General features: G+C 36.8%; 1 protein-coding gene across 1 annotated transcript in view; it reads right to left on the reverse strand.

The window, feature by feature from the left end:
• IFT81 (intraflagellar transport 81) overlaps positions 1–12590 on the reverse strand; it is a 41326-nt gene that overhangs the window by 10992 nt on the left and 17744 nt on the right. Inside the window, exons 9-11 of the mRNA XM_009806862.2 lie at positions 11684–11779; positions 9548–9694; positions 969–1118 (exon numbers count right to left, since the gene is read on the reverse strand). Coding sequence (XP_009805164.2) covers positions 969–1118; positions 9548–9694; positions 11684–11779 — 393 coding nt within the window. The remainder of the gene's footprint in view (positions 1–968; positions 1119–9547; positions 9695–11683; positions 11780–12590) is intronic.

Consider the following 12590-nt stretch of genomic DNA (forward strand, 5'->3'; position numbering starts at 1 on the left):
GGCAATCAGGAGAAAAAGTTCTGATCCTACTGCTTAGGTGCTTCTTTCTACCCAGGTAGCAGTTCTGGTTTTATTTTTAATGAAACAATGAAATAGTTTGAACAGTTAAATAGCCCTGTTGAAATAGCAGGACATCATCCACTGCATCTACGTGAGTATCTTTCCAAAGCCTATCCCATGTATTTTCACACTTTCCATTGTCTTTTAATAAGGCAAATACTTTTATGTTTAAAAATGCAAAATACGTACCTATAATAAAACAGATAAAAGGTAAGTAAAACCAAAATATTCTGATAACAAAAATACTGGTATTAGAAGAAAATACTACAGCAGTAGATTTCTGTGAACTAAAAAGGGACTCTTTTTGCATTTCGGATGCGTGTATATTCCTTGAACACTTACAGTTATGCACAGCAGAAATCCTTCTCCTGCTGTTCTGGCTTAGAAAAGCATTCATCCAGTTTTAAATTTTTCACTTACTGTGAAATGCATTTTCTTCTAAATATTCTGGGGTTAGAACATTTCCTTCCTGCTCGCTCTTTTTTAGAATTCTATTCCTATATATTTTGCAGCAGTAACTTGAAGCCTACTTGCTGTTGATAATTTTCAAAGCTCTTACTATGTATGTGGACACCAAAAACTAATTTAAGAATCCAGCCTTGCTCTGACTGGAGTTAGTGAAGATTTACCATTGACTTTAAAAAGCAGGGTCAAGCCCCTCAGTCTAAAAAGAAATTGCAGAACAGTCATGACTGCCTGTAAGAAACAGTTGCTGAACATAAAGTACAGCAGCTTAGCATAGTCACAGGCAAAAATAAGTTTTATATCCTAATGACTCTTTTACTAATGACAGCAGGAGAGCTGAGGATGACATACATTAGAATCTAACACAACATCCATCTTATTGTATAGCTGTTATCAGGGAAGGAAGGGTGATGGACCGTGGGAGCAGCAAATGCTTGTATTACCAACTGCTGCTGAATAGCCTCGTGGCGCTGTTTTAGAAGTTCTTCTGTCCTCTGGAGGATACCATACTCGGCTGTAATTTCTGCTATTTCCAGTCGCTTCTTTTTATAAAATGTGTTTTTGCTCCGGAGCTTATTAACATAGTGTTTAAACTGGAATGAGAGAGAATAGAAGTATCATTTAACTTAAAGCAAAAAAGGGCCTTATCACAGACTGTTGCTATATAAAATGTAATTATCCTACTCAGGCTGCATATTGAAGATTAAGTGTTTAGAACAGAGACTGGAATTCAGGATTCCCAGCGTCTATTTATTTTCAGCTCTGCATTTGTTCACTGAGTGAGATCAAGAAAACCAGCTCTATTGCTTTCTGTCCCAGCTCACTCATTTGTAGTAGTGAGATCATTTGGTTCTGCTCACCACTGTTTGACAGTTGGAAAAGTAATTACTCTTTGCAAAATGTTGTGAGAATCACGGATAATAAAAAAGTTAATGGAATAGTAATTTGCACTTGTAACAGAGCACCAGATCAGCAGCGTGTAGCCCCAAAGAGCTCTGCAGACCAAGAAACATGCTAAGAAAGTGCAGAAAAATTGGCAGAGAAGAGAGCATGGGAAAATACTATCTTTTTTTTTAAATGCTAGCTCTCAATAGTTAAAATTTGTTGTCCTCTTTCCTTGACTCCTGCAGACCTACATGATATCACTGGTTAAGCTTTTAAAAACAGGAAAAAAAAAGCGGAGTCCTTGCACAGAGGCAGAGAAATGCAATATATATTTCACTCAAAATCTAAAGTAATGGAGAATTTATATTTTTATTAAAGACTAAGCAAAATAATACATATCCTTACAGATCAACAGCCTTAGCTAATTTACATCTGAATCCGTGTGTGCTCAATTTGTAACACATACGAAATATCAGGTGTTGAAACAAACATGTAATATTTTTCTTTGCCTTAATGTTTTCCATCTGTCAAACAGGCTTAGCTCTTATTCTCATATTTTACATGAGAGCTGTGAGGCAAATGCCAGTCACAGCTCAAAAATGCATTCAGACCCAGAGATGGAAAGCAAATAAAATTTATTAGAGTAAATGATGTAAGAACAGGCTTCAGAATGTTCCTTGACGAGGAGGGGTTCAGCGTGTGCAGAGTGAGCATAAACCAGACAGCCCCAAGGAGAAAATAGGCGTCCCACTCCCTCTGATACAGGTTTAAAACTCAAACATAAAAGAACTTAGATTTTGAAATTGACATTCATTTTTCTTTTTGCAAAATTCTGCCTCTCCATTCTAAAGAATAAATCCAAAAAACCAATGTGACCACAGCCTAAAAGCCCCCAGAGTAACTGTATGTTCTATAAAAAGTGTCCTGGGCAAAATGCCCGAAATGAAATCAACCCTGTTCATCTGCCATCCTGTGCAATATCTAGGCCAAAGCTGCTTCTCTCTTGCTATGCTCTAGAACTATTTTTAAAGCCAAAAGCTATAAACGTTTTTGGTGAAAGAACAAACCCACAAATTACTCAATGTGCTCTATGCAGATTGGACTGTGTGTGGCTTTGGGATACCATTTTACATTGTGCGTACTACCTAGGACAAGGATAGACAAGGTCACCTAAGCCACAGCACTGCACCGCGGAGGCAGCTCTGTTACAGTCATACCGTCTTTGTTATATTATTGGCACACTTAATATAGTATTACCAGAATTAATTATTTTTCATAGGAAATTCAAGTATATCCTCTCAGTTAATACAAAAGACTTTTTTTTATCGCGTAGACAATACCAAGTTTTCTGTGATTTTCAAGAGATTATCAAAGTATAAATACAATCTCCCAACTAACTGGGGAAAATGTAAGGGAAGCACAGTCATCTGTCTTGATCCAGTAGTTCCCAATATATTTCATTTGACCAGTGGAATATAGTAAAGAATGATGCAAAGCATTAAACTTACTTAATATGTGACCACATATAGCTATCAAACGTGAACGATTTTCTGTCAGTTTATTCCAGGATGAAAAGCAAACTATTATTCTCTTCACTTCTATAGCTACTTTTAAGGTCTTGAAAATAGCTTGAGTGGGAGGCAGAGCATTTGCATATTCAATATTCAAAGCATAATGTATTTTACAATGGAAGTCAAAGGATCTTGTTGATTAAAGAACTGATTCCACCAATGTTCTATTATTAGTTGATTAAGTTAGGACTATATAATAAAAATTTCATCCAAAACGAACTACAAGTTGCTCACATTGACAAACGAAATGGATGTCTATCTTTCATTGCAATCTCTGGCTTTTTAAAAGCAAACTTAACCTTTCACATAGCTTTTATTGCAGCAAACAAAGTAAAGCAAGATATAAACAACGGTAGCAAAATGATAATATCTGTAGAAAATCAATCAATAGTTTGGCAGAATTTTCAAAAGACTTCATCCACTCCAAACACAGCAGAGATTAGCCCCTCAAAATCTCACTAACTGAAGGCTTCTTTAGATCCAGGGCCAAATTCAGAGCTGGAGTTATTAGATTTGACTCCACTTAAATCAGCAGCTTGTAGGGATCTGATGGCAAAATGAGGTTTCTTCAGCCTAAAAGCTGAGAATCATTCCGTAGGTTTCCAAAAATTAAAAATAAGCTGCTTGTAAAATACCAGTGCTTTCATTTGTGGAAGCATTACTTCTGAAGCTTTATACATCTCATGCTCCCATCTATATGTAGATGAAAAATGAAGCCCTAAAAATGCTATAAAACATTGTATTTTACCATGGTAAAAGGTCTTTTAAATAATTTGAATAGTTCACAAAAGAATAACATTGTCTAGCCGCATCACTTTAAAGTGAACTGACCAAAAGAAATCCATTTTTGAGCAGCAGCATTTTCCCATAGACCAGGTCAACTGCTCCCTGGGTAGAAACTCAGCAGGCTCAACCTACAGAATTCCCAGGGATCTGTCAGTGCCCGCAGCGATGTACCATTCAAGGCTATGTCCACTAGTAAGCTTTTCTTTCTCAAGCAACTTAACACAAATAGTTATTTAAGCTTCAAAGATTAAATGACTGGACATGAACCAAATGCTGGCACCGAGTTAGCAGTTAAAGTAAACAAGCCTGGAGAGCCATGTTTGCTAGCCGAGTCAGAGCCCCCTGAGATATAAAAACCATCCAAATGAAAGCAAAGAAAAGATTATGCTTCTTCACTCGGCTATTTTTATGGGTGACTGTAACATAACAAGCATGGAATCTAGATTGTGAAATGAGTGAATGAAAACAGGACTTTGATCTCTTATATAAAGTCCTGCGGCACGCAGGTATCTAGCATCCCTGGGCAGATTTCCCATATTATGTTCCATTTTTACTGAAAGAATCCAGCAAAGCTAGTACTTCATGCTTCTCCACTTATTACAATCTGAAAGAGATTGCTATCACCAGATTAAGTCTTACCACACTTTGGTGAAGTAATTAAGTATTACGACAATTCTAAATATGACAAAAATCGAATCATGGCTATTAAAATGGCTTTTCTAGAACCAGAGTGAGTCTGGCAGGTTACCCCCCTCCAGGGAAGAACATAAGCATGTTGACCACATGCTTCAGTGCATTGCTGAATTGGGATCAAAGCCCAGCTCCTCTAACGCTTAGCCCTATGCTTGCACCGTAAACCCATCATTTCGTCTCCTTAAAACTACCATTTGCCCCATGTGAAGTCTTCACAAGGTTCTTATTCCAAGATTATCATTAAAGGAGAAAATGGATAAGCTTGTTTTCAGAAAAGAACAAATCCCAGATTAATCCCTCACTTTTGAGTCAAATTTTTAAAAATAGTATTTTCTGGATTACTGTATCATTTTGATTGTGTTATAGTAATCAAAATAGTCTTCATACAAAAGTACCACAGAAAATAAAGTATTAACTGTAAAAAAAAAAGATTTCTTCCTAAATGCATAATCTAAACACGGTTCCAAATAAATGGTTTTGTTAATAAAATTATTTGCATAAGCACAATAATTGCAGAAAATCTTAGCTATCTCTATTTTTATTAAGAATTGCGGAACAGATGTTTTAATTTCCTAACTAGACCAATTAACGGGATACAGACTGTCCAAAGTATTAAAATTCAGTTAGGAAAAGTTCCTGATCATGACAGATTTTCAGTATTTTTTCCTAAGAGGCTCTAAATTTAAGCTAGTGAAGCCACTGTTGGATATAGTTAATAACTCATACATAGAAGGACAAACTGCTAAAAAGATATAAGCCGTATTACCTCAATCGATTAAAATGAAAGTATCCTACAGCCTGCTCATTAGATCAATCAGGAAAATTCTTCATTAGCATTAAGTAGGATATCTCTTCTAGGAGTGCTTGCTTCTGGTCAGGAAAGTAGTATTAAAGTAGCCATTACTAATAATTTGGATCAATCAGAATATTTTTAATGAAAAACCATTTTCAGGTATCACTCAAAATGCACAGATCAATAAAACTGATGATTTATTCATGCCAGTGGGTGCTGAAAGAGCATTCAGTTCAGTTCAGATTTGTCTGAATCACTGCATACATTTGGCTTAAATGACGGTTAACTTCTTACAGCAAAAAGCTTCTGGCTTCTGTAAGAATCCTACAGATTTGCCGCTTTTGTTCTCACGACTACCAGCTACTCTCCTATTTTCATGTGTAAGGAGCCTTTGACAGACAGGAATATAACTGTACCTAGAACCTTAGTGAAAAGTTGAGAGAAAGACGGCAAACTGATAGGAGAATACATCCTGGGTCCTGGCTTAAACCATTTAATGTTCGAGTTGTGAGCTCCTTCATAGCTACTCTCCTAAAAATCCATCCACCTAGTTTGGACCTAGATAACTGTTTCTGGCGGATTCAGATGGACCCAGCAGTTTTAGAGAAAAAGTGACAAGATCTATAGTCCAAGACTGACCATTTTCTCTGTTCACATATCGAAACATTTTTATATTGTTCTACCAGGGGGCAAGTAGGCATGGATGAGTGTTTGTATGCAAAAAAATTAAACTCCTTATGTAAATGCATAGGAAAACCTCGCATACCTGCTAACAAACTGACAGGACCTTCCATGCCACATTCTCAAAACCATATTCATTTCAACCACTGTAGCTAAGCACGGCTATGATACTATTCTATTCTGATACCTGGGGGAAGTCTAGGTTCTTGGGGCCCTATGCTGAACTCTGGAAAGTACAATGCGTTGTGTAAAGAGCTAAAAATATCACAGCTTTACCTAGGATCACTTGTAATTGAACCATCTAGCCTTCTGAGTGTCAACATTTGATTCCCTAATTTTCAGGATCTGACAGCTGCAGCTAGGAGCCTGCCAACTTTGCCCCATGCTCATTGTACTTTGTTTGAAGTACTTAAAAAGATTTCATAATCCCCGAAGCAGATAATTTATTCCTACTTTTTTGCGTTTGATGTAAATGAATTGGTTATTCCCTGCTGTTTCTTCCAAGTTCTATCTAGCTGTACAACCTCTCAAACCAAGTGGAATGCTGTAACATACCTTTTTATGATTACAGAAGAAAGCAAAACACTAGCACCTAAAAACATAAGCCAGGATTGACCTTTTGGTGAATGAAGTGCTAAGAAGACCTCAACTGGAGATCCAAATACTGGTATGGGAGCACAAGCTTGGAAGGCACTGATTCTTCGATTGCCAAGTCTTGCGAGTGCCATGATATAAGAGGATAAAGCAAAGCGAGACAAAGAGAAGATGAGAAATACTGGGTATCAGAGAAAAATAATTCTTTAACTGTAGCATTTAGCTAGGTTAAACGTGGCGGGATTAAAAGCCCATTTTAAACTTAAGACAGCAAAGCTATTTGTTAAAAACCCCTCTTTCTTCCTTTTTGAAAATGGAGGAACTGAACGTAAAATTTGTGCAACTGCAACAAGAAACCATAAGGAATCTCTCGGTTGTGAAGGTTCAAGGTACAAGCTCTTTCTGTCCCCTTTGAACGTATGTATTGCAACAGTGACTCACCACTACATTAATCAAGGTTTCCTTTGGTATTGGCTGAAAGCTGGAGTAACAGAGCACTGAACCAGAAAATACAAATTTAAAAGCGTAACATATCAGAAACAAATCTATAGCAAAAGGTTGTCTGGTGAGTGATGAACCGAGACTTTTACTGATGAGAGAACCTGTTCACATCACTTTTGATTCATCACCTCTTCCCTGACAATTTATTTGTCTCATCTATCAGTCTTGTCTTCTCACAACCTAGACTCTGAAGCAGGCCTGTTTCTGTAACAGGCGTTTGCAATGTTCTTTAAGGAGATACTAAGACTATAGTACCAAGGTCCTATGCAGCTTTTTTGGCAGCAGACATTTACAAAAGAATTAAAATATCGCTATCTCCATTTTCTAGATGAGAAAACTGCGACCTTTGAAAAAGAAGCTATCAAAATCATCAAGAATTCAAACCCTTTCCTAGTTTTTAGCCACAGGAAACACTCTTTTTACCGCTTTATGCTGCTGCCCATGAGTACCACTACAGTATACCTAATGAAGTCATGAACAAGAACAGGACACGGATTGTATAATACTGAATCCCTTTGGCCAACGTGCAGAAAGTATTTTACAAACCAGCAAATGCTTCTTATGAAAAGACAAACACTTCTTATTTTGAGCTGATGGTTTTGTCCAAAGTGTTCAGTCATTTATTCTTCACTCCTCAAAATGAAGACTTGAAAAGTCAAAAGCAGAACATATTTGAACAAAAGGAGTGCAGCTTATGTTCAAAACAGGTCTTGTCTTTTTTCTGTCTTGAGCCTCTTCCTTGTGTCAGACAATTAACTTGAATTTTTCGTTAAGCCTCTTACGAGGTTCTTCCTTATGAGGTTTCCCTCCTACCCTGTTCTCCTTGAATTTCTATAGATCAGGGTATGTTGTCGCCCTCATGAACAGGCACAACATGAATTATTTCTTACCTTACAGTGCGTTTGCAGATAACGTAAAACGTATGTTGCTGTCTTCGTAATGCATTCTTGATAATTAATTAAACACTTCGTTCCCATCACATGTCATGAAACACAGATTGTCTGCTTTCTGTTTTTATTTTTACTTAAAAAGTTGTCAAAAGACTCTAGCAACATGCCCACTGGGGTTGAAAACCTTCTAGTGGAGAGAAATCTAATGCAGTGGTCTTATTATTGCTACCTATGGAACACCTATGGAATGTGTATGGCATGTCATGGTAAGAGAAATCCACATCCTAATTTTGCAAAGTCTCTGTGCCATTGCTTCCACCTGCAGTTTTCATCTTGATTTACAGAAGAGGAGAAAGGCAAGAAGGCACAAGTGAAATGTGCATGGATTCCATATTACCCAGGAAGCCTTTATGCATGGGTGTACATGTACACGTTTCCATATTTGCTTTACTCTTTAAGACTCCTTTAAAAGAAAAGTGACTTTTGTGGGGCAGGCATGTCCTATGGGATCAGGAAGGGAGTTCCTTCTACAAAGGGCGTTCCCTGCATTGAGTAGTATGTAAAAAAAGCACAGAAACAGACAAAGAAAAAGAAAGCAAAGGGCGTTACTTTTTACAAATTATGCCAGTGCAAATTAACACAATATGGAAGGAATGAAAAAATATATTAAGTCGGAGAATGATGCAGCTAAAATACTCTTTGCTGTAGTGATTCTGCCTGTAAGTAGACTTAGCAGGCTTTTTCCAAATTGAGAAAAATTATTCTCTTAAGAAAAGTCAATTCATTTTGCTGACAAACCACCACCCAGCTGCAGCAGCCTTATTCTTTGCAAACTTTTGCAGAAGAAAAAGCTGCTTTGATAAGTACAGATTCAAATATAACTTTGCCTGAGCTGTGCTGATTGTGCTCGTCAAAGTCTGTATTGCAGATAAACTTCAGGAGAGTCTGGGAAAATATTTAAGTAAAAACTTTTGTGGGTAATATATACAAAAGGACTAACCGCATTTCTGATAATTGCTGGTATTATGCTTTATGTTCACATATCATCTAGAGAACGGATAGTAATGCAGATTTTTATTACACATCAAATAATAAAATTAATCTACATCATTTATCACTTGAACTCCTAATCCCTTCATTAGTGTTGTTGACTTTCATAATTAGTTATTTATCATCATACCATTGCGAAGATACTGACATTATTTTGACTCTGGAATGTTAAGATAGCCCAACATTAAGTCCTCAGATACCTTTCAATCTATTAGGTACAATATGAATAATTGAAATTAATAATGTGAAATTAACTACAAATGAAGCACTGCTGCAGTATAAATATTGGAAAGCATTTGAAAGCACCAGACAGCATTGTACTATCTGCACATTAAAAAAAAAGTCTTCAAATATGTTAATTTTGGAATTTGATGACAAAAAATGTGCATTAAAAAAAAACAGAGGCCAACCTGTTGCAATGCTGAGGCCATGTAGTTTGACACCATACTATAAAAATGGTTAAGATACTGTAGAAGCAGTTATGGTAATGTAAAGTTAAAAGGAAATTGCAAGTTAACAAAAATGGATCCATCTCTTACAAATTTCCTCTTCCTCATACCCACTGTTATATTGCATACCTCATCCCCTTTCAGAACTTCAGAGCCTTCTAACTCATGGGCCTGGTTGGTCTTCTGCAGCATCTGCCTTTCAGCGCTGGACATCTCTTCCTTAGCAGCCTGAAGTTCCTCTGCCTTGGCTTCCTTTTTCCGGGAAATTATAGATGCCTGCATGATCATTAAAAATTTGTATGGACAAGTAAAGTAAAAATTGCCTTGTTTAATCATTAGTAAAATGTAATCCATTACATTTCAGGCATTGCACCACTGAAACCACATTTTAACTGTCAGAAACTGATTTTCATTAGGAAATGCGAGCATGTCTCTTTGCAAAGAAGAAAGCATCGATTACGCGTTAGATACAGTGGGTTAAACCACAACTTCATTGAACTGCCAACTTTCTTCAGTACGGCCGAGATTTCAGGCATATCCTTTTCTCTCAGATTCATGTTGATATATTTTACATTTACATTTCTTCACCTCACTTTTTCATTTTCATTGAAGAAAAAAGGTAGGCATTTTAGCTGCTCCATTTCTTCTACTTAGTCCCTTTTTGTGCATATGTAAGATACACCAACATGGCTTAACTGGTAAATTATCCAAGATTTCACAAATGTCATAATACAGATTTTTATAACTCCAACCTACTCCAACCTACAGAAATATGTTATACTAACAGCAGAACTGAGCCACTAAATCTTGGCAAATAGCTAGAAGACGGTGAATAAAGCAATACAGTACAGAAATAGTGTAGATTACAGATTACTCTTTTTTTTTTCCTGAGTCTAGAAGATAAAGCATTTAAAAAATAATATTTTATACAAGGCAGAATAGTTAAGAGTACCTAACATTTGACCAGAAGCTAACAGATTTGGGAACATAAGTGTACATTAGTTCGGGGGGGGGGGGGGGGGGGGGGGGAGAGCATTTTTATCTTGCCAAAGTATACTATTTAAAAGTATTTTAAAATAACACAACACATTAATTTAGATGCATGCACAAGAATTTGGAGGCACAGTTGGTTTCTTCATATGAAAGGGAAAACTTAAGAAAAAATGCAGCAAAATACACACTGACTGGGTTAAAAGGGCCAGCTTTATTTCTAAAAATATACCTAATGGAATTCTGCTGGGGTAGCATCTCAGCTCTTTGCTTCGTGAGATACATGCAGTGACAAATTGTGGTACCATATACACGATTATTTTGTGAAACAGAAGCCAGTCCCTAGCAGAACAAAGCAAAGACCACAACATGCTTTCAACTCACAGCAGCAACCTGAACTCCTGGAGTGGTTCCTCCCCTGAACATAATTGTATCACAGGACAGTTGGTCATTGGTACCAGCACATTATGTAGCAGGCTTTTCTTTTGGGAAGAAGAGCATCTCTTACAGAACAAAATGGTGTGTTTCATATTGCATATGTGATTGAACTGCAGTACACATTTTATCACAAATTTTTTCCACCCACTGATACATTTTACTTAAGCCTTTTTTATTTTTTAAACCATCGCCATAAGCATCATCATGAAAATCTACAATAAAATTAGCAGCAGTACAGGTTGCCTGGAAAAGAAATCACTTACATTTCTGTGTAAGCTCTGAAAATCTCAGAGTTCATAAATCCTTTTTATAACTTGTGAATTTTCTAAGTCTAGACCAGACAGCCTATTTTATAGAAAGACTATTTTACAGCCTCAGGATGAAAAATCAAAGAATACCTTCTTAATAGGTGTGACAGGAAAAATAGCATGTGGTCAAACACAAGCAAGGCTATAACTGAAAGCAAGCCTTGCATCCAGGTCTGACTGCAGCAGTCAGCCCACGTGCTGCCTTTTAAGAATCTGTCCACAGCTGGAGCTTTACCAAAACAGCTCCTCCAAAACGATCCTTCCAGAATTACTGTGATGCAGCTGAAGGGCAACACCTCCCAGTTTAAGGACAGCAGTCAATACAAACTGAGTAACATGACTGAAAGCAATTGTTTGACTCAGCCCTAAACGTACATATGTTCAACAGCTATTTATTTTCTTTTTGTCCTCCATGTATTTCTACTGATTTATGCTAAATAAATTCAACAAAAAAATCAGTATGTAAAACAACCAGTGATTGAAATTGCTCTACTGCTTCTGCTTAAAAAAATGTTTTGTTCCTTCTTACCTGTTGGCGATACATGGAAAATTTACTATCAATTGGCTCATACTTCATCATTCTTTTCTCAATAAGCTGATTCATTTGTGCGTTTACTTCATTTATCTGCAAGACAGAGTAGAAAACTAAAGAAATGGAGCTTTATTTCTTTGTCTTCTCCAACAATTAAATGCTTTGCAAACCAGATTTACAATCCAGCTAGTTCCATTTTTAAAACAGAGAAACAAACCCAAAAAACTCAATGAGTCATTAAGTATTGGCCAGGAAGAGGCTATGTTTTTGGATTTCCAGTTCTGTGCCTTTATGGTAAAGCAGAAGCATGATGTTGGCCCTGAAAATTAAGTAAACTAGTGTACGTGGAGAGAAAATGCATATGAATTGGTTCAGAGAGAAAAAAGACTGATGTTGTCACACACTATGTGAAAAATGTGATTTTATCAATATTAACTACAACTCCTTTTCACTCAACCGTTTATCAGAAGGTTAAAGAGGAACAAATAAAGACTAAGTGATATAAAATGTCATCAATACTTTGAAGAGTCACAGACCACTATATTCCAGCTCTATGGTACCTTCTTTCTACTGCCACAAAATGCACCTGTTTGTCCATAGTCTCAAATTGTTGATCTTCATTCTCACTGAAGCTTTAGAGCCTACTGCATCTGGAAACTCATGAACAGCTACACCACTGTACTGATTGCAGCTTTTCAGTCCTGACTTAATGCTACACTGGGACTCTCATCAGCCATGGAAACCACAGCCCTAGCAACCTTCCTTTAATTCCCTGCTAACTAGATGAGTGCTGATAAGCAAGCAGTGTAAATATGTGCTGAAATCCAATGAAGTCAAAAGGTAACGCAGGTACAGTGCTGGGCATTACTCTAACAGTTCTATGAGCAATATCCGTGTACTTTGA

The sequence above is a fragment of the Gavia stellata genome, chromosome 21 (assembly GCF_030936135.1).
Source record: "Gavia stellata isolate bGavSte3 chromosome 21, bGavSte3.hap2, whole genome shotgun sequence".
Taxonomy (NCBI): domain Eukaryota; kingdom Metazoa; phylum Chordata; class Aves; order Gaviiformes; family Gaviidae; genus Gavia; species Gavia stellata.